This window comes from Chaetodon auriga, chromosome 9 (assembly GCF_051107435.1).
Source record: "Chaetodon auriga isolate fChaAug3 chromosome 9, fChaAug3.hap1, whole genome shotgun sequence".
NCBI lineage: Eukaryota > Metazoa > Chordata > Actinopteri > Chaetodontiformes > Chaetodontidae > Chaetodon > Chaetodon auriga.
Genome location: NC_135082.1, coordinates 13077087 through 13102801, shown reverse-complemented (window position 1 = coordinate 13102801; position 25715 = coordinate 13077087). Strand labels below are relative to the sequence as shown.

The following is a 25715-nucleotide window of genomic DNA, read 5'->3' as shown; positions in this document are numbered from 1 at the left end:
TGGCAGATGTCATTGTACTTTCTCGCAATACCTGTTAAGTGTAAATTATGCTCCAATCACACGGATAAATTGGGGGCAAAGCACATGTTGCCTTGGATTACTTACAGCTACAGCCCCAGAGCTCCCGGCTTCCTGTGTGTCTACTGGTTTGCGCTAATTAATTGAAAATTAGTTTGGGAATATGCAACACCAAAGCACAATATCAACTGATATAAGGGCCCTACGGTGGGTCCTTGTATTAATTGATATTGATCTTGAGGCCCTTTCTTTAGGGGTGTTCCCGTCTGTTTTATGACCTTTTTATTTAAAGGTTGTGCAAGTGTTGCTAATTCCTAAATTAATGTGTTTTATCAAGTTCTTCCACAGTATATCAGGGGCCAGGTAGGATTTTAGCATAAAAAGCTGAACACATTGCACAGAAACTGTGAGGAACAAGGGGTTAATAAGGGTCTAGCTTATTATTTTCTGGTCTGATGTCTCCTAAGAGGAAAATACTGTTAACAAAAATTACTGCAGTCTATCCAAAATGCCTCATTATCTTTGTTTTCAGTCATTTGCAAACATTGTCAATCTCTCTATGAATCCTGTATGATTTGCAAGGTTTATGATGACAAACCATGATGTGTGACACTTGCGGAAAGTACACTGTACTTTGACACCTAAGTTATTAGTCAGCCATACTTAATGGGGATAAAATGGGACATAATTTATAGTGGAAATGAAGGAAAATAATCAGACAGGTTATAGGAAGCAGAACAAGTGCCACAAAACTCAGTCTGGAACTAAAACATATCTCCTCACAGCTCATTTATCAAACCTGCATGCTTACAAAATGTAGCAGGTTGCAGTAGCTAACCTTCCTCGGCTAAACAAGATTTCTTACGGTCAGATGTGATTGTAAGGGAACAAAATACTGAATACCGAGTGAATAAGTACTTAGATTTTATTTTCTAATTTAGTGGATGAATCTGTGATGCATTTAGAGACTGCAGAATGTCAAGACATGACTTTATTTCTCTTGGTCTCTAATCCTGAGCTCTCACCTACCTGTCTGGAAAAAAGGATGAATTAACAGAAAGAACAGGCTGCTGTTGTAGTGAGAAGAATCCTCTAAAGCCATGATGACTCCAGTGGGTTTATTTTTGCATTCCTCAGAAGCACCAAGCAGGTGTTGTTGTGCTTAACTGTAACATGGACCAGTGAGAACACTATTTTGATCACTCTTGTAATTAGAAAGACAAAGTTAAGACAGGAACAACATAAGATGCCATTATGATAACAGTTTGGTCAGGTGGAACCTCTCACCTTTTTCTTATATTCCAAACACTTAAAAAAGGCCAAAAAAAAAAAAAAAAATGTAAACAATGTTGAGAGAACAAACGAAAGAACATAACAGCACCAGACACAAATAAACATATCGACAGAAGTATAAAGAGACGGACTGAATGAGTCCTCCAGCCTTAGCACCAGTACACATCCCCACTGTCAGTCCAGCAGTCTGGGGATGAGAAGGCAACGCGGTACCAAAGTGAAGGCAGTGTTGCGTTCAAGTAGGTACCAAAGTATGAAACTCTCGTAGTCTTTTGCCCACTTTTTTTGTCCTTTAAATGTTTACTGAGAGTTTGTGCCGAGTAGTTCTGAAGGAATGAGTGGATTGAGTCACTTTTCATCGTCCTCCACCCTCCCCCACTCCTCCAAGTCCTCCCCCTCCACCTCTCCATCCTCAGCATCTTCGTCCACATAATCACCCCAAGTGTCATACACATCCCCTCCTTCGTCGTCGTCATGTTCCTCCAGCAGGTCACCTCCGTACACTGGCTCATCCTCCTCATCTTCCACTATCTCCATCTCCTCCAGGTCATCCTCTTCCTCCTCCGCTTCTTCGTCGTCGTCGTCGTCGTCATCTTCATCATCGTCATCATCTTCCACGTCTTCCACCTCCAACCCACACACCTCCCCATCCTCCACCTCACCGTCCTCTCTCTCATCCTTGGAGGAGGTGGGGGTGGAGAATGCGTTCCCTTCAGTCCTGTCTGTGAGGTAAGACCTGTTTGAGGGGACGAAGCTCGAGGTAGCGGTCTTTGTGTTGATGTAGAGACGAGGAGGAGGCCCCTGCCCGCCCGTCGCAGTCTGGCCAGCAGGGGAAGTGATAGGAGCACAACTGGCTCTTTTGGAGTCTGAGACCAGCGAGAGAGGCACAGCCATGGCCCCGGGCCTCATGGAGGTCATGTTGGGCACGTATTCGCGGATCTCTCCCGGCTCCAGCGGGTCGGGCCCACAGGGGTCGTGTTCACTGCAGGACAGCTTGCCGTCCAGCTTGGAGATGAAGAGCATGCCTTCACGATGCTCCTTACAGTAAGAGCTGGGGCACATCTCACAGAACGAGGCTGCCTCTTTCCCACAGATGTCACACTGGTGCCATGGACACTCCCATCGACCTGCGGACAAAATCACTGTCAGTGCTAAGAAAACATATCTTAGATATATGATGACAAAGAGGCTGATAAAATGTAAAAAATCACTTTCGCATAATAACAGCTCCATCTTGAAACGCTCAAATTGGGATAATGAGACTGTGAAGGTCCCAAGGCAACAGCACACCTAACTGAGTTTGAAAATGCATGTCTCCAGAAACTGTTTATTAGTCATCACAAAACACTGCTGCTAAAAATGCTGCTAGTTAGTCCACTTCCATCAAAATTCAGCTCAACAATGACAAACAAATTTGTTAATATTATGATTAACAAAATGCGACTATTTTGGAACTTCAAACATTAAATTTAGTCTTTTCATATTTGTTTCTAGACAAACTAAAAGACAATGTGTCGGTTCCATATCCAGTCATCTGTTCTGTTCTTTCCTTATAACCACGTGCACTTTAGGATATTCAAAAGCATATAAAGAATTTAGACAAAATAGTGGCCATGCAGTAGTATAATATGGGCTCAAAGTCACCCTGACACACACAGTCGCAGCCCTCCACCTCCACTTGCCTGCAGGCCTCTTGGCCAGGTTGAGACAGTCAGCGTGATAGACCTTCGGGCAACCCGGCTTCTTACAGGACACTATCTGGCCCCCGTCGCCACAGCTGAAACACTCGTCTTCCCTCTCCTTGGTCACTTCTTGCTTGGTCTTCTTCTTCATGGGGACCTTCCTCTTCCCTTCCTTTAGCTTGAGTTTCTCTGCTGGTGGCTGGTTCTGAACGAGGAAACAGAAAGGTTACAAGGCAGCTCTTCTTTGAAGTTGAAATTTTAGGCAAGGATAGTCAGAGATTCGCCGGAAGGGTGAAAATGAGGCTTTTACCTTTGGCCGGACACCCAGGAAACCGCTGCAGTTGGGCGCTCCACATTTGCAGGCAGTTTTCCCATTGCCAAGACACTCTAGGTTGTAGTTGAAATTCAGCTCCACACCTGAAGTACAGGTTGTGTTAGATCTGCGCTGCTCTCGGATAAAAAGATTCTAAATTCATGAAATCATTTGCCATCTTACACAATACAAAAAAATCTAAATGAGAAGCAGACTCAAACCTTTTGGGATGTCTTGTAGAGCAAAGAGCCCCACCCTGGTGTCCCCGTTCACAGTCCATTTCTGAGTCTCACAGTTTGGCTGGCAGCAGTGGTTCATGAAGCGAGCCTGGTTCCCTTTGGGCCCGGCATCAATGATCCGGTCCTGAGAGAACAAAACACGAACTTGTTTGCACCAAGCGTGTGACGAACATAATGAATGTGCTGCTAAGCGGTGTCATATACACAGCACTGTCTGCGCTCATCAGGCTCAGAGTCACCTTGTCCAGTGTAAGCATGTAGAAGTTACAGATGTCGTTCTCCTGCGCGTGTCTGATTCTGGCTCGACATTCTTCTTCATCGATCACCTCTCCCACATATTCAGTCACAAAGGCTCCCTGAGAAACAACAGGAAAAGAATGAGAGTAACCATTAATAACAACAGAGGGATGAATGTGAGTATTATGGTTACACACATTTGTCACCATCTGATTTCTTCTAAAATACCTTCTTGATGTCCGTCACACTACGTAAACCCCATCCGCATGACAGTGTCCTGTAAATCTCCACAGGTGTGTACTGGCGCTTCGTGAAGGCCTGATTCTGACATCGCTCCCCTGCCGCGCACACCTGAGGGTGGCACTCGTACATCAGCATGCGATTAATGCACTCCGAGTCAACGCCGCACGGGTTCTCATCAGACGCTTTACAGTTACAACGTGGGATCTCGGATAGGTCAGCAGTAATGATCTGCACCTTCCCAACTGGCCGGTTTACCTGAGAGACAGAGGCAGGGGCATGAGTTGTTGTTTTTTTTTTTTTTAACTGTACATCTCAGTGAACTGCTCTTTAAGTTGGGCTAGAAAATCCCAGATGAGCATGTGGTGACGCTCAGTACCTTGATGTGCCTGTATGGAGGCGGTTTCTTGTCATTCTTTCTGTCCTCCTGAAGCTGTTTCATCTCCTTTTCAGCCTGGAGCTCTTTGAAACGCTCTGCTGCTTCAGTCAGGGCTGTAAGGACAAAACACAAACTTCATTTCTTAATATCAAACGCAGGAACATATTTTTAATACAAAACACACAAACACAAGCACATACCCTTTTTGTACACTGCATCTGCACCCTTTCCCATTTTCTCTATGTTGTGAGTGTCACCCTCCATGTAGGGGAAGACTCTGGCCTGGTACGTCCACACAAAATCTTTGGAGCCAAAGAATTGCACTGGGAACTCTCCGACCTCATGCTTCATCCTCAAGATGTTATTTGGGACATCTTTGGCCAGACAGACCTCTGCAGGCCACCACCTGGAGAATCAGATCAGGTTCCACTGTAAACATGGGGACGTTAGCTGTTGCGTAGAGCCGCAGTGTGCACGGGGAACATGGTGTTGCACCCTTACCTGTAACGCCCCCATTTGACCCACAGTATATCCTTAATACGGGGCTTCTTTCCAGCTTTGCAGTCATTGCAGAACCAGCTGCCCTGAGGCATCTCCATATTCAAACACTCCCGATGGAAAGCAGCAGGACAGGCTTCACAGCACAGCAGACTGCCCCCTGCAAAAATGAAGCGAAACACACAACACACTGATTAGTTTATTCTCATTATTAGTTTGTTTATTGCTTATTTCTCAGTGATCAAGTCAAGAAAGTCTTAAATTTGCTTATTTGCTGTACGGCATTAGCTTAAATTTGCTCTAATAAGGTATTTAATCCATGGCTAAAAGAGTGCACTCAGTAGAGTGCAGATCTCCACCAGGTGTGTCTGAGGTAATGATGCATGGATCAGCTCTGACATCATCCAAATCAGCAGGTGTGAGTAAAACATCCACCCACCACCCACCTGCATCCACATGGACACTTCACTGCAGCTCCACCGCTTCCTGTAGGCTGAGTTGCTTTTTAAAGTATGTCAAGCAGTGCAAGCTGACTGTTTTCTTAAACAATTTAATGGTGAGGGTTTTCAGTCATTTTAGACGTTTCCATGTGGGCTGTAATGTCAATGCAGCAAATACTGTGGGGCAGCAAAACTGTAAACTGTATTTCTAAACTTGATGGGACAGGGAAACTCTCCAGAGGAAGCAGACTTAAACTTTTAGCTTCTGATACAATATTGTTTTTAAAAACAGCTGTGATGGAGCTCAGGACTTCTGAGGAGGAGCTGCTTTGCTCCAAAAAGATTTCACTGTTTGAACCTGGACTGTGTGTGTGACCTTTTGGTTGTGCAGAACACAGAACATTAATTAACATTAGATCCTGAAGGATCCCGTCAGCATGTCGAGAGATTTAAATAATCAATGAAGTTACGCTGCTGTGGCTTGAGCATAAATGCACACAGCGTCTCTGCTAATGGGGAGATGCACTTATCGTTTGTGCTGAAGGGGGATCGCTGCAGGTATTTAATAAACTCAACTCATTGATGATGTTTTATGTCACCCATCTGCTGCTAATCAGAATGTTAAATTTTATGAGCAGGCCCGTCAGATGCCCACTGATGTAAAATGGCAATTTCAAAGTGAAAATGGCAACAAAAGAATCTGCAAATACTGATGTGACCGCCATGAGCATCTTCCCAGACGGAGACAAGACTCTGAATTGAAGCGGTTGGTGATCACTGGCGGCTCCTGCCGGTTAAGAGGAGTGAGGGGTCAGCAGTCAATGGCGGTATGAAACAGAGCAGTCAGAGTTCCATGAGCATACAGCCAAAAATGTGAAAAAAATAATAGACTGCTGGTTCAGTAGTATGTGAGATCAGCTGGGGACAGACACACACAACAACACACACGAACACACGCTATCAATCGCACGATCACAATGTGAAATAAACAGGGAAAACCTAGCAACTGTGTGCATATGTGAGGTGTAATCAGTCAACAAACACCACATGGTTGATCTTTTATCAAAACTGTGATTGACTGTCAGCTGATGTTCTGATTGACTTTTCATTTCAACACTACAACTGACACAAAGCAGTAACAATGCACTCAATAGAGACGAGGCATGAAGGATAAAGGCAGTGCATTCAAGTGAGTAATGATGGTGCTAAACTCAAAACGTTTTGACGTATTCCTTTTGAGTTGATCTTATGTCTCAGACACAGATTTCTGTGTGGAGACAGAACACAAATTGAAGGAAAAGCAATTTTTACAGATACATTTGCCAAGTCGGAGCATTTAATTGGAAAATAGGATGGGCCATTAAAATCAATTTAAAACACATTATTCCTGAAGAATAAAGCATTTCCAAAGCTGAATGCTGTGTGACTGTATTTATACAGCGCTTATCTAATCTGACGACCGCTCGAAGCGCTTTTACAACACAAGTCTGCATTCACCCACTCACACACACATTTGTACGGCGGCTAAGCCACCTGCTCATTACGAGCATTATCCATTCACACGCTCACACACCGATGGCACAGCATTGGGAGTAATGTGGGGTTCAGTATCCTGACCAAGGATACTTCGACATGTAGATGAAGTTTATGTTTTTGTATTAACATTTGAAGCACGGAGCAAGTTTAGAAAGAGTGTGTTCAGATCCAAGTTATTTAACAGCGTCACACAGGAGGACATTTCTACATGATCTCAGTGGTAAAACTGTTTTGACAGCAGCCAGACTTACCTTCAGAGCAGACAAAGCACCAGCTGACGTTGATGTGTTCATGGTTCTTGCATCCCTTGCGGGGAGTGAAGTGGTTTGGACAGAGGAAGCTGTTGTTTGCCAGCACCAAGCTGCCTGCTGCCATACAGTTGTCATTGGCATGATAGGCCACAGGGCAGCGTACGCATCGAGCCAACCGACCTACGACAAAAACACAGGAGGAAAGATTAATCCATGCACATCTGGGGATTAAACTGAAATTTTGGAAAAATAACCAGGCAACACACAGTGCTCCTAGTCCAGTGAATACTCTGTGGGGCAGATTAGTGAAAGTAATCGTTTAAATATGCCAAGTTTAACCAGTGCCTAGTCCACTCAAAGACTTCTGAGCCAAAATCCTGTGTAGTAATGGGTTTACAGAGCCAGGTCAAATGGCAAAAATCCTTAACGACACACACTCTATAGTATGAATAAAGCAGCTCATGTGACTGGTGCTGCTTGTGATGACACATAAGCAACGTTACCAATGTTATGACATACAGCTACTATATTAGGTAGAAGTCCATTCAACCAGCCCACTGCTCCAGACAGTGAGCCACTCATAAAAAGTTTATTCACCAACAAATCGCAGGTCACAAAACAGAAAGCCTATTAACAATTACAAGAGATGCTCAGTGCTTATCCAAGCTAACTAGCCCATTACAGCATACACATCGTTGCAAGTAGGTACAAAATAATTAGACATTTATTATTAATATAGCATGTAGTTTAAATCCAAAATTGGAGCGTACCTTTGGAGCAGATGTTGAGAGGATTGGTGATGTGGCAGGACAGACACACATGCAGAGGGCAGCGGAAGCCTTTGTTATGAGGCTGGGTGGCCGAGAAGGCCAGTATACAGTCGGTGTGGTAGAACTTCCCACACAGAGGAATCATACAGCGCTTCACCCCATTACCAGACTTCTTACACACAAAGCATGTGTGGACACCTGAAAGCAACAGAAAGGATTTCCTAACTCAAGAATGTCCGGACACACCTTTTATGATCAGTGACAGTTTGCTTTCAGGCCTGTGTCAGACACCAGGCACACCCACCAGAGTTGCATTCACGACAGAGGAACTTTCCCTTGGGAGCCGCTGACAGGCCGATGCACTGCGGGTGAAAGGCTCCGTAACAGTGGCCGTCACACACCAGCAGGTCTCCCGTCCTCTCACACACCTGTACAGACACAGAAGCAAACGCAGAATAAAAAACATGCGCATCAATCAATGAAACTCAATCAGTATAGCACCTTTTACACAGCTTAATGCAGCTCAAAGAGATTAAAAAGACAAAAAAAAATACTAGGCAAAAACAATAGTATTAATAAAAATAACATCGAATAGATGGACTCCCTCTGGTAGATCTCACCTGACAGACATTCTCCTTTAAGGATGTAGCACCTATTTTCCCTTTTACATCCACTTGGGCAGAGAGGCTGTCATTCAAAGCAACAGACAGCACCTACAGAGATGAAGAAAGGATACTATCACTCAAACACACTGCTGCACTCATGGATTTTCCCTCTTGGATCAATGAGCGATCACTTAAAAGCTGAACGTGCACACCTCAGGTTTGGGAGTTAGTGTTCCAGTGTGGACATTCTGTTTCTCCTCTGTGCCACAGGCCTCCACCTCTACCTCCTGCTTGGGGGTCTGAGATCCTTGGGGGCTGGGAGGTCTGTCTGGAGGGAGACCCTCGAGGAGATCTTTGCTTTCTGAGTGCTGGGACGCAGCAGCAGGGGCAGAGGAGGTGCTGGATACAGGCTTCTCTTTCTTCATGGATGCAACCTGTCCAATGTGAGGTTTGATTGTGTTTACATAGATTTTTTTTAGTTGTTTGGTGGGATATGAGTACAGCGGTTGTGTTTTTGAAGTACCTGAGATTTCTTGACTATCACTTTCACCTCTGAAGAAACTCCACTGTGTCGCTTTAGCTCCTGGGAAACAAACAGATTGTGGCATCCATTGAACATTTCTGAACGCTAACCGGACAGTTTTTGTCCCCCACCTCACGCCACACTCACACAAAGATGGCTGGCTCGTACACCCCCCCCACTGCCATCAAAGTCCAAACATACCTTCTTCTTTGTAGGAGGAGCAGACACTTCTTCTATAGTGCATTCCATCACCCTGTGTGACAGCTTCCTTGGCCTCTTTCTTTCTTGGATTAACAACCCTGCGTCTAAAGTCAAAATATATCAATAATGTATCGTTTCTTCAAACGTTTTTCAAGATCATAAAATACGCTGGCCGGCTACACTCATCTATTTTACATCCTACAGCAAGATAGTTGATGGAGACACACTTAAACTTATTTATCACCAGATTTTGGAGGTAGATCAGTTTCTTCTGCTGCCTCTGTCTCAGGGGAGGGTTGTGTTGTGACTGGAGACACTGAGGGGGCTACGGGAGAAAGCTCGTCCTGAGATGGACTCTGCTCTGGCTCCGATGGTGCCTCGGCGGGCTCGACAGAAGACGAGGATGAGCACGAGGCTGAGGTAATTATTCCTGGTGCGGTGCTGAGATCGTGGAGTGCTGTCATCCCTGATGTCTGCTGCGTACACACATGCAAACAAGCACAAATATGCAGTTTGGCACTGAACGCACTGGGTGTGTTTACCGGTGCTGGACAACATTTCACCTACAACAAAGTAACACGTTCCAATGATATTCTATGTTTTCCAGACATGAAAAGTCGATCGAGTTGCGATTTGTCTCTGCACTGAGATCTTCACACACATTTCCTTCACACGACTGATTTTACTAAGTCCTGTAAAAGTACACAGACATCAGTTTTATGTTATGTTTACACAGAATTTGAGATGGCAGCTGAATGTGACAGATATAAAGCACGCTGTTGACAAAATATGTCTGAACACACTGTAACATAAAGGACTGAGGCAAAAACAAGTTTAAGAATCTGAAAGAAAGGACATCTTACCATTCTGGGAGGTTCTGAGGTGCGTTTCTTTGATTTCTTTTTGGAGACAAATATTTGTTCATACTCCTCAGTTGACTCCAGGAGCCTTTTAGTTGGTTTTCGGAGGCGTTTGTTCTCTGAATTTTCTGCGTAAACACACGTAAAATACATCTACATTCACACATGTATTCATTTGGCAAACACAAACACTTTCGTTCAAAGCAACCTACAAATGAGGTACAATCCTAGACAGAGCACATCAAGGAAAAGCCCTTGTGAAACAAATATAAAGGTCTAACACTTTGAAACTCATTTTATCATCAGTGGACAAACAGCTGCAGTAGTTTGTGTCTTACCGGCTGTGCTGCTCGACTCTGAGAAGAACGAGGCCTTCCCTGTCTGCTTCTCGACTCCCAGATCCAGATCTGGTGATGCTCTCGAGCCGTAAGATCCATTCATCTCAGCAGACAGCTCGCTCATCACCTCGCCCTTATTCTCAGCAGCCCCCTCAACCAACTGCCAGCGCTTCTTTGGAGCCACTGTGGATCCTGAGTTCTTATCGAGGTAGCTGGTCGAGGGATCAGCAGTGACGGGAGGATGAGACCCAGGATGGGCCAAGTCAGCGTGGCCGCTAACAAACTCCCTGCCGTAAGCCAAGTCAGCCAGGTCCGAAGACAGGCCAGGTATGCTGAGTTTCAGTTTGGCAGGTAGCCTTTGTTTTCTGCGCTGCTTGTCCAAGATCCCGCTCTGAGAGTGAACAGGAAAGTCTTCACAATGGAAAGTGTCAGCGGTCATGATAGCGTTAGTGCTGTTCTTGGTTTTCGCTGCTCTGTGCTGGGATGTTGTGGTTTTCCCCGACTGCCCACTCTCTGTTTTGACCCTCTGAGTGAAACAATCACGAGAACCCAGGTCTCCTCCTGTAGAAGTCGGGATCACCAGAGGTTCCTCCTTGATCAGGACTGGTGATTGTGGGACAGTCAGGGGTTTGCCCTCTTTCTCTCTGGTGTCATGTATGTCTTTCAGGAGCATCAGGAAGGTGCTGAACTTATAATTGGAATCAGGCCGAAATACCGTCACCTCAGAGTCACTGCTATCCTCCTTCACAAGAGATTTGAACATTAGCTCCTTGGGATCCTGGAAAGCATCCATTGGAGACAGAGATGAAGACGTGGAGGAAGACGATGATAGATCTGGAACGTTTTCTGTCTTGATCTCAACGGGTTGCACGGTGGGTGCACGAGACCCCATAAACTTGGGTTTTATCAATGAGCCATTCCGAATTTGTTTCTTATCAGGCTTCCTTGCGCGCCTTTTTGGCGAACTGTGATTCACAGAGGATGATGCATTGCTGGGTGAGTCCCAGTTCTGAGACATTTCAGTTTTGATGGGTGTATTAGTAGGTGTACTATCAGGACAATCATCACTGTGGGCATCTGTTGAAATTTGGCTTGTGGCCAGTGCATCTTTGAGATCTGTCTCTTCCTCTGCTTTGAGAGCTCTCGTCATCAGACGACTGCTAGCAGGAAGATTCATAGAGTGCTTTTCAGTTGAACTGTACAACAGTTGATCACAGCTGCCCAAACTCTGTTCAGAGTTTGTATCTTTAGGTGTCAATTTTTTTGTTGAGATGCTAGAGGAATCACAGGAATCTGCAGAGTGGGTCACTTTTTCAGTAAACTTTGTCTTGGCTTTAGTTGAACCCATTTCTTTTCTGACTGATCCCTCTAACGGAGACACCGCTGTGCGTTTAGGGCGATGAAGCATCGGAACTGAGTCCAGGTCTGCATAAGGTGAGTCCTTGGGCTCTTCTTTCAGTGCATGAGTTGTAGTATGAAACTGATCGGCCACGTTTGTGATGGTAGATGACTCCTTTGATCCACCAACTATGTGACCAAATATGTCTGACAAACATTTCTTTTTCTTCTTACAAGCTTTGCTCTTGTTGGATTGAACTGCAGCAGAGTCTTTGATTGGATGGGGCTCATTTCCGTTGGAGGCCATATTGGGTGATAGGGGTCGACCAGTGTCCACAGAGACAGAGGGGGCCTCCTGTGGCTTTTCAGTGGGGAGTGGGCTGGGCACACGCTCCTCTCCATTGACAGATATTGAAAGCACGCTTTCACTATTCCTTTGTCGTTCTGGGAGCAGATACTCTGCTTCTGCCACACTGATTTTCCATGCAGTCAGTAAACTTTTGGGTATCTGCCAGGAACAGAAATAACATTCAAAACAATGCGCACAAGATGATCTGATATTCAGCCAGTCGTTTCGTGAATTTACCGTGTACTTGTAGTCTTTCTCCTTCTGCTTCCCCCTCCGTCTAAGCACAGGTAGGTCTTGAAACTGATGACCTCCTTCAAAAGGAAGAATGACATTCCCTGGAACCCAGGCACTTTCAACGATTTCCCCAATTGTCTCCAGGAAGTACATCCGACAAGGACGGGGACTGGGAACTGTAACAAAGTTAAAATAATGGTCAACTCATTGATTACTTTACACACAGAGTTTAATTCCTTTGATAGGCATTAACCTGTCAGATAAAGGTTGAGTTGTAGGAAACAATCTAGTCATAAAATCCACATTGAAATCAAACCCTCTCAACTCTACTACTCTTTATGAAGGAAACCTCACCTTTCATCTTAGTGTGGGTGCCCTGGTCTGGGTCACAGGTGATGTGGCAGGGCCACCAAGGTCGTCTGTTGAATTTCGCCCACACCAGGTCCCCTTCCACGTATTTCACGGCAGGCAGAGGCTTTTTCTTTGGGCTGTTGGACTAACCAGGACAATGAAAATACTTTAATATCTAATGCAGGCATTTAATATTGAATGCACGATGTGCAAAATAAGATCTCTGCCACCACTGAACTGACATTCTGGGTTATAACAGACTAAGAAACCAGATCCTCCTCTGCACTGTTTACTTAATCATCCCAATCCCAATGTTTTGTGTTTATGCTTTAAATCTTTCACTCTCTATACACAGATCATTTCTGGAATAATTATACTCAGGACAGCATTGTTACAGTTCTACAGGTGGCCCAAGTACACTAAAATTATACTCTAATATCCCTTAGATGCACCTGCACACCCACTGCATTTCTTCATGGAAATACATCACCAAGATAAACTCTGACAAACCCATTCAGCCTTGTTGGTACAGAGGTTATAAAGTAAGTATCCCAGATGTTTCACACTCACATTAGAGTTGGTGCCAGCAGGTGAAACAAGTCCAGGGTCAACAGGAGAGGTCAGTCCACCATCACTGTCTGATTCCTCACCCAAACTCCACCCATCTCTCATAGTGATTTCTGGCAGTGCACTCGGGCTTAGTGTGGGGTTGAGTTCAGATATAGTTTTGGACATCAGATTGAAGACAGTAGGTTTGTACGCTCTTTTATCCGCCCCTGAGCTGCATGTGGTCTTACTGTCGGACACAGTTCTGTCCTGACTCAGCTTTGGGGAGTGATGAAAAGGTGCGAGGTCCTCACTGCTACTGTGCTCCTCGTCCTCCTTAACATCACTGCTGTCAAACAGTGTGGACTCAAAATGCAGGTAGCCATTGGGGATGGGAGAACAGCGGTCCAAGCTATCTGGACTGTGAGGGGAGAAGCCATTTCTGTCTGCAGAGTCCCGCAGAGTCTCTGTGGGCTCCATGTCATCATTGCTTGGAGAAGGAGGCAGCTGGACTGCCGGTGCCTCAAACTCATCATCATCACTGATTGGGCTTGCACAGTGCAAGTGGTTCCTGGTATAAAGGTCCCTCTCTAGTTCAGGCCTACTGACCACAGTGTTCAGGTCCTGCAGCCTCTTCAGCGGGCTGTAGCAGTGAGATCGGTCTTGTTGTTTGAGGCTTGAGGATGGCAGTTGCACGGCTGATGGCTGGTCTGACCCACGCCTCACAATGCCACATTGGTTTCCATAGGAAGTGCTCACAAGACCATTGCGGGGCCTCTGTTCTGGCTGGCCTGAGCCAAACACTGAGCCTACCCTAACAGCAGGTCTGTACTGATTCATGTTGTCACGGCTATATCCTGTCAAAAAGAAGAGGGAGATTAGATAAGGGAAATGTGCCATTGAAGTTTCTCACCAACTACAATCTGTGGGGGGTGTTAAGCCTTGTGTACTGTACATAACAATAAAGCATGCTGGCAGATACATAAAAACATTGCGGAAATGGAGCGGCAATCACATCGAGCCCGACAGAAACCTGTAAAGGAGCATACCAGTCATGGACTGTGCGCACACACACACACACACATACACACACATTCTAATAAGCCGACATTGCATGGCCTCCGTACTAGAGGCCGGTCGGACGGCACAAGACAAAACGCAGAACACGCTCGCTCCTTAACCACATTTCATTCACAAACCACCAAAAAATATCCCCGCTTAGTCTGATGGCTGAGGGTCATGGCGATCGCTGACTCGTACAGTCAATGGAGGAGCGCTGAGGCTGTGCTAGAGGTGGTGACACTGAGCCATCACAGAAACACAGTGAGTGGCTCACACAAACAAGCTACAGCCACACACCGACATAGGAAGCTACTATTAACTCACAAAAAAGGTCTGATCAGCACCAAGTTCACAACACTATCAACACGTGGAAAAAGGCGAAAAACTCACCATTTGGAGGTCGGTCACCGTGAAACCAACAGCGGACGTTTGATAATGTGGCACAAAGCGAGTATTTTTCTCGGTTTGTGAAAGCGGATCTGCACAATCCCAGCTGCAGCAGCACTAGTAGTAGGCCAAGGCACAGCTCTCATTCTCTGCGCTTCATCGCCTCATCAGCGGCGGCCCCCTGAAAAACTGTCACCTTAAATACAAAATAACAAGGAAATCTCCATTACGCTGCAACACCAAGCAGCGGCGAAATTCAGTGTGCCACAACCGGTCCCCTAACAGCCACAGCAGCTTATTTACTACATGATTTTTGCCTGCTGTCGAAGTGCCCCCGGTTAGGCTGTGTTAAAACAAGCCCAGACTGACTGTGTTGGTGAGCAGCAACCAATCGGCACTGCTACCCAACCCCCCGTCTGCAGAGGGCCGTGACTCTCACCCTCCTAACACACACACACGCGCACACTTCCAAGCACGCACGCAGCATACGCGTGCACGTGCGCGGACGTCCAGGTGAAGTTTATAATAGTGAGTGGTGAAAAAATAACAGAGCGTGACATAAGAATTGCGAATGAATGACCTATTTTAGCAGTTTGCCCCATTTCTGCGCATCTGCTCCATTGTTTCTCAGTTCGTCTCTAGTGGAGGTATAGGCCTCGGTGTCTGTGTGCAGCGGCAAGGCAGACCGAGAGAGCGAAATGATTGCGCTGCGCAAACAGCTACACGGCCTCTCTGGTCAAACCAAACTCCGTGCGCCATGTTGGCTCTCTACAGAGTCCTCTGACATGAGGAAACAGGCCGCTAGGCGCTCAGGAAAACAAGATAAAGACAGTCAGTGTGGCTGCAAGCGGGCATAAGAAGCGGGTTATTTTGCTCCGATCAAAAAGCCCTCTGATCGTCCTCCAGCTTGCCCTCACATGACACCCGTGCGCGTATTGTAAATCAAACTGATGCGTATCCATAAACGCGCAGACTTAAGAGAGCACAATGGGCTCGCTGCGGTGGGCCAGTCCTTGGAGATCAAACAAAGACCATGCAGTTACACGTCGACTTCACAGCAGAGGAACTTACTTCTCTGTGCAGACTGTTAAACATAGAGGGCTGCTGGCTCAGATCTCCAGGTGGTTCATTTCCCTAACCTTTTTTGCTCAGTGATCCAGTAGAAACACCAGATAGATTCGAGAAGTAACTCGTTTAGCCATCCTAACAGATCAGCTGTCTAGCGCTCACATTAAAATATGGCCTTTTATTAGTAGTATTTTAACCAAGTCTGCTATCACGCCGTGTTAGACCACACCAAGAGAGTAACATCACGAATGTCAGCGCGTCGTAATTTATATCAGCGTGTAAATAAAGGTATTATTGTGAGGCGATCACTATTGTCTGAGGACACGGGCCCCCTTGTGTCTACAGAGGGAATAACATGCTTTCCATTTGACAGGAAGTGGTTGTGGAAAAGACAATTTCTTTCTTTTATTTTGGTTTTACATACAGCACATTAGCATTAATTACAGATTCCACAAAGCTTTTTTTTTTCTGTTTTATGAAGTCATTTTTCCCCTAATGAACAGCATAACAACACGTGTAAATCCGGAAGTGCTTATCAAGTGTGTTTGAGGACAAAAACAGGCTGTTACAATACATAGTCCAAACTATATTCACCAAGTGCAGAAATAACAAATACTGTGTCCAAATAGATGTTATGTATTGAGTTTCACCAGTTCAAGCTAATTAAAAATGTATTGCAGTGTTCCCATTTTAGGCATGATGCTAGGATAATATCACAAAATAAAACACATACTGAAGCAGACAACACAGAAAGGACAAATACACAGCCACATATTTATGCTCAGGAAAAAGCTGATTTGACTGGCAGGTTCTACTAAAATGCAGTTTTTATAAATGTAGAAAATGTCACAAGAACCCGGCCATAGAAATATTAAAGCAGAGTAAGTGAACGGGTCACAATTCAAAGGAAAAAAATGCTCAAGGGGGAAAAAGATCCACTCTCTAGTGAGGTTTGAACCACAAACTGATAAATACATTTTTGGCTATACGGACTGGTGTGATTAATTCACATGCATGCATCTCTGCCAAACTGGAATACATATGTAGTTCTAATTGAGTCATTTGTTATGAGGATGAAGACAATGTCAAACACTGTACAATGAAAACTCAGTCAGAGCCGTTTCTACATGACAAAAAGTTCTTTCCTCCAACGTCTGAGAGAAATGTTTCCTCTTGCTCATGCACTCAAATGTTTTTGAAAGCTGCAGAACTATTCGTTGGTTTCATCCACTTTGCCACTGGGCTCACAGAGGGGTCTTTTCTCCATCATGGTGTATGGAAAAGGTGGGACGTCGCAGCTAGTGAAGTCCAGTTTCTTGGGAACACTGCAGTTGCTTAAGTCAAGCTTCTTGAGCCGAGCCAGGCTCTTGATGCTGCCGGGGGGCCTGCCGGGGCTGACCTTATACCCTGCTGCCTTGGTGGTTCCAAGGGGCCTCCCCGGGCTGGTTTTGAACCCAGCTGCCCGCGTTGTTCCAAGTGGACGTCCAGTACTTGTGCGGTAACCAGCTGACTTTGTGGTCCCTGATGGCCTCCCTCTCCGGCCCGACTTCACCATGCCCTTCTTCTTTTTAGAGCCATCAGGCCCCGCAACTTCACTACCCCTGACTTTCACCGTCTGAGGCAGGAAGTCATTCTGGGTGTCGTGCATTTGACATGCCATGGCTTTCTGCATGCCCTGTGGCAAAGGGCCGAGGCCCGCGAGGGACAGCTGCAAACCAGGGGCTGTGGGAGAGGTGTAGAATTTGTTGGATTGTGCGCTACATATATCAAAGTGGCTGGCTGGATGGCAGTCCTCTGCCAGTCCACTCATACAATAGTCACTGTTGCTGCTGCTCACTTGATGCATCATTGTCTGTTGGAGTGCAGAGAAATATAAACATTAGGTAGGAGCATGCACACGTGTACCCACACAGACACAAACCAAATGAGGCATTTTCAGTAGCTTACTATTTGGTGGGGCAAACAGGCCTTTTAGCGTTGCAGCACAAAGTGATGTCCAGACAAAGCGAGGTAAAGTGCAGTTGTAGTTGGCAAAACAAAAAAACACGGCATGCACAAAACTAAATGTTAACGTTTCCCCCCGAAAATGCTGAAGTATTTTAAGAACGTAAAATTAATAGTTCGTACCTTATTTTTTGTTGGATGTTGGACTGGAAAGGGTTAATTTCGAATCGCATACATTTTCCTTCTCTGGCAGCCGCAACATCTTTGTGAAGGCGCTGCACAAACTACGCCCTGGCGCTCACCAGCATCGTCCTGGTGCAGCACTGCGATTTCTGCTCTTTATTTCATGCTCATTTAATCCTTTGAGCAGAGGTTTAGATGAGAGGGGCAGCCATTTTCGCCTAGAAAAAAATAATAAAACAGGATGCGCTAACCGCGCATGCGCACGACGGCTTCCAGGAAACAGATCAGTTTCACCCAGTGTAGTTACAATTTATAAATTTACGCTACTCGAGTGACTAGAATCGCTGCATTGTGTGGACTTTTAATTTTTCTTAATAAATCATGGTGATGGTGAGGAAATACTGGCATCCAAGTGTCACAATCACATCAATCATTGACAACAAAGGGCTTCTCAGTTTTTGTACTTTTTATTAACATCCATACGAACTTAAGCACAGACACTGGATTCAAGGAGCAACTGCAGTGCTAGAACAAGTAGCAATATACATTTATCAGCGTTTCCCCTGACGGTCGCCTCCGATCTTCTGATTGAAAATTAAGTCCACAGGACTTAAGCTTCCTTGATGAGCTTGGTCAGCTTCTGAATCTTAGTTCTGGTGGACATGTCTGCATACTTGTCTCCAATACTGACGATCATGCCACCCAGGATTGAAGGATCCGTCTGCGAGAAGGAGACAACAATTGAAATGACAGATGACTTACATTACATTAGTGATTCATTAAACTGACACCAGACTGTTTTTTTTCTTTACTTGTGTTAAGATAAGGTCACCAAAGTACAAAATGGTCATTTTTATGTTTCTGGGGTCATGCACTGACACTGTACCTTTGTTTCCAGCTTGATGGTTTCACCCTTCTGAAGAAAGCCATTGAGAGCTACTTTCAGTTCAGCAAGATTGGCTGCATCCAAAGGCTGAAATGGATACACATTTATTGTTTGATTGTACAACATACTGACAGTAAAAAGAATAAAATTATTTACTTCTAAGTGACTGATACATAGTAAGAACTGTATATTTGAGGTTAAGCTTTGAAGTGTGGGACATTCAGCACGAATACTTATAATGCACATCCATCCATTTCATACCTGAGCAGTAATGACGGAGCAGATGACCTCTCCACGGTGTGCACTCATCATCTTACCAAAAGCAGCGATTACATCACCAGTAAGAGTCAGGCGACCATTTTCAGACAGAACATCTACAAAACAAAAAGCAGGACAAGTTTGAGTGAGCTTCACTTCTCTGTTGCTCCGCATCATATAACAGAGTGTACAGCACTCATATTACATCAGCTCAAAATAGACATCATTTGTGATTTCATCCAACTGGTCCTGTTACACATTTTTCAATTACATTAAATTTAGAAACATACGCTCCAAAGTCTATTTACACTGCGATCAATACCAATATGTGGGAAATGCATTGTGGAGCTTACAATTGGCCAACTGAAAAGCCATTTTTATCTACATTTTTTGTATTTGAGGACATGTTTTTATACAATTGCAGTTCTCCCACTTCATTGACAACCTTGCATTACACATTTTAATCATGCTGACAAAAATTAAACAATAATGCTAGTGTAGTCACTATGTCTGACAATCCTTCGCTCTGTGTGACCTCCACAGGTCCTCCAGAGGTCACAGGAACCAAGAAAGACATGAAGACCTGCAGTTCATTTCAATTTGAGTGTCCCTAAGTTGTCTTAGATTACAGTAAGAACTGTTTTTAAAATTGAACCCTACAGGCTGGTTTTCTTTAGCATGTGTCTCACATCTTCAGAAGAAAAGACAAGAACCCCACATGTTACATTTAAATTGAGAAGCAGTTTCAAAGCATTGTATGCTGAAGTGTACTTGTGTTACTAGTGCATGTTACTTCAGATAATAAACAAAACTATAAAATGTGAATTATTTGCATGTTGGTTCCTACGAGCAAATATAAAAAAAAGTAATAGCATGTCAAACGTGTTCTTTGATTGCTTTGCAGTACAACAATTAAGTGTTCGTATCCTAACTGGTATGTTCTGGAGAACCATCATCCTTGTATTATTCAGGAAGTTTACTAGTGCCAGTGAGAAATGGTTTCAAACACTTGTACCCTTTACTAACCTCGCAAATAGGCTAAGACTTGTCTTGGTTTTATACTTATATGTATCACACACACACACACACACACACACACACACACACGCAGCAGCAGCAGCAGCAGCAGCAGCAGCAGCAGCAGCAGCAGCAGCAGCAGCAGCAGCAATAGGGCCACTTAGCCTGGTCAGGGATCACTCACTGATGAGGTTGATGGTCATGGGTGAAAGCTTAGCCTTAGCAAGAGCATCACCAAAGGTCTTCTGCTTGATGCTGCGCTTTACATGAGGATTCATGACAATACTGGAGAGCTTGGGGTCCTTGATCAGGGACTGAAAAACAAAATAGCACACAGATGAAGGAAAGTGAATTTCTGTACTTGAAGAGAGGTAGGTTGAGCTGAAGAAGCATGGATTAGCCACATATGACACTGACAAGATCATTACCTCAATGCTTCATTCCTCAGATATACAGCACATTTATTTACATATTTTAGTGACAGTTTAAATTAATGACCAGCAATAATATCGCCATCGCCTTGCGATGAAACGTTGAGGAAAACACTAAACAGGTCATCCATTGATCTCTACATCATTAAACTGCAATGTAGTGTTTTGTTTTTTGATTATTATCATTATTATTATTATTGTTATTATTATTATTGGCTTACAGAAACTTTTCCCAGCTCCTGCTCCATTTGGTCCAGTTTGTTCTGCTTACTGGCAGCTGAGAACAGAGCAGTGGCATAGCGGCCCTCCACTCCATACACCTGGATGGGAGGCTGGAAGGACATAAACACAGATTAACGATTTCTGTTACAATGTGTCACCTTAGACACCTTAGACGAGCGGCTATGCTTCGTGCAGTCTGACGTTATTTACCTTGACCAGTTTTGTTACAGGTCTGATCACAGACGTGCTGAACTGGCGGACCTAGAAAAGAAAAAGTTATATAAAATACATGGTCTGAACACAGACAAACCATAACTTGAACTGATGAACTATTAGCACGTTTTGTACCATTTACGTTAAAGACAGCTAGCTTGTAGGCTAACGCGTTAGCAGTCATTCAAGTGCAATGCATCAAGTGAATTTTTTAAGACATTCAGCGTTACCTCCGGGTTTCCAGAGGGTATACAATACTTAAGACATTTTATAAGCCATAAAAATTCGGCCATAACTATCATATAATCATTAAAATCTCCAAAATCATTGAATGTCTTACCTGCTGCCCTAGCATGTGTGCTGCCATTTTCTCCTACAGCTGTCCAGAGTGGAACAAACGACTGCGCATGTGCTTTTGAGAGGACCGCGTTTGCCTGTGGGTAATGTAGTCTTATCGGCATAGCGCATTCTGGAAGATGGAGAAACTAATTGGACAACCACAAATGTTTAAAATTGCTTAAAATGTCGAACTATGCGCATTATGTCAAGTGGAAAAATGCAATCAATGTTTTATTTTCAGTAGTATATAGAAAGACCTAGTTCTATAAAAAAAAAAACAAAAAAAAAACACATTTCTACAACTGGTAGTTCATTACTACTTTCCTCAATGTCGCCATCTGGAGAGACGTTTTTTGTGAAACATCTCAACAAATACTGGATGAATTACCATCTTTATGCCATCTCTGTAGTGAAAATGACTGTTAGGTCCAGACTTGCTTCAGAATCCAAAACTAGTAGGTTAGAAGTCAGAAGTTAGAAAAACAACAAATAATCTAATCTCTTTAATTTAATTTCATACTTATGTTAAGGGTCCCCTTTCCTCTTAATTTCTTAACCAGCTACATATCGTAATTACCTAAGTAGCAATATTAGTAGTAAGTAGCTGATTTGACAGCTATGCTAACTAGTTAGCTTTAAAACAGCCGTTGAAGGCTCTGTAATTACACTTTAATGCCTTTTTTCAAGCCACAAAATATAAAGAGGCTAAACAAAATTTTAACACAAGTTCCACCTCTGTGATACAGTATCTGAGCTATCATTAAATTGGCTGCTGAGATACCAACTAACTGACCAACCTGTGAAAAGTGTTTTGTTTTTGGCGACGTTTAATTGTTGGTCCTGACTGTTCCCGCTTTCGTCCAGCAGAGGGCAGAGCAACCAGCAATGTCACTTTTTAAATAACCGTCATTCAGAAAACACAATGTTAGCAAGCTAATGTAATGAAAAAACAAATAAAATAAAACCCATCATTTTTCCAACCGTTCGGACAAATACGTGTTTTTTAAATCTTCTACCTTGAGGGGCCCACCAGGGATGATATGACGTAATTATGATTTGTTGCTCAGCCTCGCTTTGGACCGGGAGTTGGCAGGGTTGGGTCTGCGATGTGTCTGAGCTAGTTTATTAGTCTTATCGACAATAACGAGTGTGTGTGACTTTGGTGTGTTAACAAGGAAAAATACATCATTGCTCATGTGAACTAAACACTTGTGTCCCCACACTGCAGGGACGCAGAGCGGTTGACGCATTCGTTGTCGCGGAGCACACACACACACGCAGACAAACGCGCGCGTGCACACACACACACTGAAGCTGCGAATGAGCAGAGAGCGTGCTCGGACGGAGCGTAGCCGGGCTACCAAAACGTAACGAAATAGCGAGAGGTTTAAAGCTGGTCGGCTCGCTAGCTGACGGCAAACCAGGCATGGACGACAAGTCATTCACCAAGGAGCTGGACGGATGGATTGAACAACTGAATGAGTGCAAACAGCTGTCAGAGAACCAGGTCAAAGTCCTCTGTGAAAAGGTAAGGTTTGCGCAGGACGGGAGGCAGAGCTATCAGTCATTAGCGGTCCACGATGTTAGCGCACTGCTAGCTCTTAACATCTCCTCAATCGTCAGTAGTATTGAAGTGTCGCCGAACGTCAGCTAATACACTCGGCCTTGCTTTGGAGCACACCATTTGGCTGCTGCAGTTTGCAGTACATCGCTACTGGAAACCACTCGCCAAGAAGATGGAGGGGCATGCCTGCAAATATGTTTTCCCTAGCTACGCCCACTCTTGGTACCTCTCCACCGCTGAAGTGCACTGGCACCAGTTACCATAGCAAACTGTATCCTAATCTGCTACATCCTGCATAACCTGAAAAGGGATGAATGTTCAGTATTTGTGTGCTTTAATACGGCGTGTTTAAAAACAGTATGCACTAGACTGCATCACACTCTGTGTTACCTGTTACCTGCATCATCCGGTGTTTTGTTGGTCCTCCATTTAAGGCCAAGGAGATCTTGACAAAGGAGTCCAATGTGCAGGAGGTGAGATGTCCGGTGACAGTCTGCGGAGATGTCCATGGTCAGTTTCATGACCTAATGGAGCTGTTTAAGATCGGGGGCAAGTCTCCAGACACCAACTACCTCTTCATGGGAGACTATGTTGACAGAGGCTACTATTCTGTGGAGACAGTCACTCTCCTGGTTTCTCTTAAGGTAAAAAAAAAAAAAAAGGGCCACTGATGCTGTGATAAATAGTATAAGCAAGTCAGCGTCAACTGGGAAACTGGGATATGGATTTAGATTTGGAGAAGGACTGTGTTCATGAGGGATTATTCTTGCATGTCATTTACAAACACATTTTTCTTGGTAGGTAAGGTTTCGTGAACGCATCACAATTCTCAGAGGGAACCACGAGAGCAGGCAGATCACACAGGTGTATGGCTTCTACGACGAGTGCTTAAGGAAATATGGAAATGCCAATGTTTGGAAGTACTTCACAGATCTGTTCGACTATCTGCCCCTCACTGCACTGGTAGATAACCAGGTAAGGTTGTGTATTCAGATGTGGCATGTGGCATTGAAGCTACAGGGACTCTGTCATTTATTTTCTTTCTCTTCTGTCAGATTTTCTGCCTCCATGGAGGACTGTCCCCTTCAATAGACACACTAGAACACATCAGAGCGCTGGATCGCCTGCAGGAGGTTCCTCATGAGGTAATATGAATATTTTTTGATGTTGTCGGTCTTCTGTGATGTTGACCTGTTGAATATGTTAATCTGAGTTATGGGAAATTGTGATGGACATTTTTCACAATTTTCTGACAATGCATACATCAAGCGATAAATAAATAAAACTGTCGACACACCGATCAGTAATGAAAATCATCTATAGTTGCCGCCGTAACAAAGCCTTAAGCAGTTTTACAGTATCCCAAAAGTGTAGCTCTACATATTGTATAGATTTTGTGTTTGCATGTACAGCAGACTAAACAACACTGATGTTTCCTCCATGTTTCAGGGTCCAATGTGTGACTTGTTATGGTCAGACCCTGATGACCGTGGTGGCTGGGGCATCTCACCCCGCGGTGCTGGTTACACCTTCGGGCAGGACATTTCTGAGACTTTCAACCATGCAAACGGCCTCACTTTGGTTTCAAGAGCCCACCAGCTGGTGATGGAGGTACTTCCGCTGACACTAATTCTGTTTTTTTCCTCAGACACTGCAGGTGCTGTTTTGACATTACATGTTGTGAATTTAAAATAAGTAACATGCAAGTAATATCTTGATCCAGGGTTACAATTGGTGCCACGACCGCAATGTAGTGACGATCTTCAGTGCACCAAACTATTGTTATCGTTGTGGAAACCAGGCAGCAATCATGGAGCTTGATGACACATTGAAATACTCCTTGTAAGTAAAGTTTTTTTTTTATAAATTGTTAGAAGCGTGTCTATTTTTCACATGGACTTTTGACATTTTCTTGAAGTATAATTCTCAAAATGTGACTAACGAGGACTCCTGCCTTTTGTTTGCTTTAGCTTACAGTTCGACCCTGCGCCACGCAGAGGAGAGCCCCATGTCACGCGGCGTACGCCAGACTATTTCCTGTAAAAATCACTGGTGAGGATGGCTAGAGGCTGCACAGAGGCTTGACAAAAGATGTATTCATAACCCCATGGACCAAAAAAAAAATGTGCCATAATCACAGTGAAATGGAAACTATCACATCTAGCTAAAGACCACCATCCTTTCAACTTTTTCCTCTCTGTGCATGATGTTTTTATCGCTAGAAATGATTGCTACTATGAACAATACCGTCACAGTACCTGCTGGTTTGTCAGGAAACATGAATAAACTAACGCTGAGAGTAACAACTACATGTAAGTAATCTTTGTGTTAGGGTGTTAATGACGACCAGAGTGTGTTGCCATATACAGTATGTAAGGTGCATCTTTCACTTGGCATGGCCTCAAATCAAAGGTTGCAGTAAATCTAATGTGAACTCTTTTCTTTTTGTAACTGAAGCGCAACAGTTTAATTTTGTGAAGTGAGATGATAGGGTTAGATGTTGGAAATCAATCTGTTCTCTTTGCACTTTTGTATTTGATTTTTATCACATGGCACTGACGGACTATGTTGTTTTTTATACCCTGTTATAGTGTAAGTAGCTCTCTTTCTGCTCTGCTGTCTCTTATGGGAGTCAATGTAATTCATTTAAATAGGCAATATTGATAAAAACTACATCAGATGTAAAAAGAAAAAAAAAAAAAAACTTAATGTTTTGCAGCCGCAGCTACACAAAATAAAGACTGAAGTTGCTTCGTCATTTATTTTCTTTTAGGTGCAGTTTGTGGCATTCTTGCCTCTCACTGGTGACCACTAGATGGAAACAGACCTCTAAAAAGTGCTGATAAACTCTGATAGGGTAACCAGCCTTAGTATGCATGTGTGCAGCACATTTTCATGCA

General features: G+C 44.2%; 4 protein-coding genes across 5 annotated transcripts; 1 reads left to right on the top strand and 3 right to left on the bottom strand.

The window, feature by feature from the left end:
• Positions 1–926: 926 nt before the first annotated feature.
• On the bottom strand, positions 927–15152 carry nsd1a (nuclear receptor binding SET domain protein 1a). Its single transcript, XM_076739135.1, has 23 exons — positions 14694–15152; positions 13266–14098; positions 12699–12840; positions 12348–12520; positions 10424–12269; positions 10089–10213; positions 9470–9701; positions 9226–9329; positions 9025–9084; positions 8714–8935; positions 8517–8609; positions 8201–8324; positions 7897–8094; positions 7127–7306; positions 4903–5059; positions 4602–4807; positions 4402–4514; positions 4011–4280; positions 3785–3901; positions 3528–3669; positions 3304–3410; positions 2994–3198; positions 927–2438 (listed from the first exon to the last, which is right to left on the bottom strand). Exons 2-23 carry the CDS (start codon positions 14079–14081, stop codon positions 1660–1662), a joined length of 6411 nt encoding a protein of 2136 aa, XP_076595250.1. The 5' UTR covers positions 14082–14098; positions 14694–15152; the 3' UTR covers positions 927–1659.
• Positions 15153–16137: 985 nt separating this feature from the next.
• On the bottom strand, positions 16138–18123 carry LOC143326312 (UPF0461 protein C5orf24 homolog). 2 transcript variants are annotated; one of them, XM_076739883.1, is made up of 2 exons: positions 17886–18123; positions 16138–17610 (listed from the first exon to the last, which is right to left on the bottom strand). In XM_076739883.1, the coding sequence occupies exon 2, from the start codon at positions 17605–17607 to the stop codon at positions 16969–16971; it is 639 nt and encodes a 212-aa protein (XP_076595998.1). In that variant the 5' UTR covers positions 17608–17610; positions 17886–18123; the 3' UTR covers positions 16138–16968. The 2 variants fall into 2 exon arrangements, with proteins under 2 accessions (XP_076595998.1, XP_076595999.1); XM_076739884.1 differs by lacking the exon at positions 17886–18123 and adding an exon at positions 17706–17842.
• Positions 18124–18333: 210 nt separating this feature from the next.
• Positions 18334–21371, bottom strand: atp5po (ATP synthase peripheral stalk subunit OSCP). The gene is made up of 7 exons (XM_076738962.1): positions 21253–21371; positions 20910–20960; positions 20699–20809; positions 20231–20360; positions 19033–19145; positions 18772–18858; positions 18334–18606 (listed from the first exon to the last, which is right to left on the bottom strand). The coding sequence occupies exons 1-7, from the start codon at positions 21277–21279 to the stop codon at positions 18496–18498; spliced, it is 630 nt and encodes a 209-aa protein (XP_076595077.1). The 5' UTR covers positions 21280–21371; the 3' UTR covers positions 18334–18495.
• A 945-nt stretch (positions 21372–22316) lies between these two features.
• On the top strand, positions 22317–25573 carry LOC143325698 (serine/threonine-protein phosphatase 2A catalytic subunit alpha isoform). Its single transcript, XM_076738961.1, has 7 exons — positions 22317–22779; positions 23250–23459; positions 23617–23790; positions 23871–23960; positions 24265–24426; positions 24539–24657; positions 24786–25573. The coding sequence occupies exons 1-7, from the start codon at positions 22678–22680 to the stop codon at positions 24856–24858; spliced, it is 930 nt and encodes a 309-aa protein (XP_076595076.1). The 5' UTR covers positions 22317–22677; the 3' UTR covers positions 24859–25573.
• Positions 25574–25715: the final 142 nt, after the last annotated feature.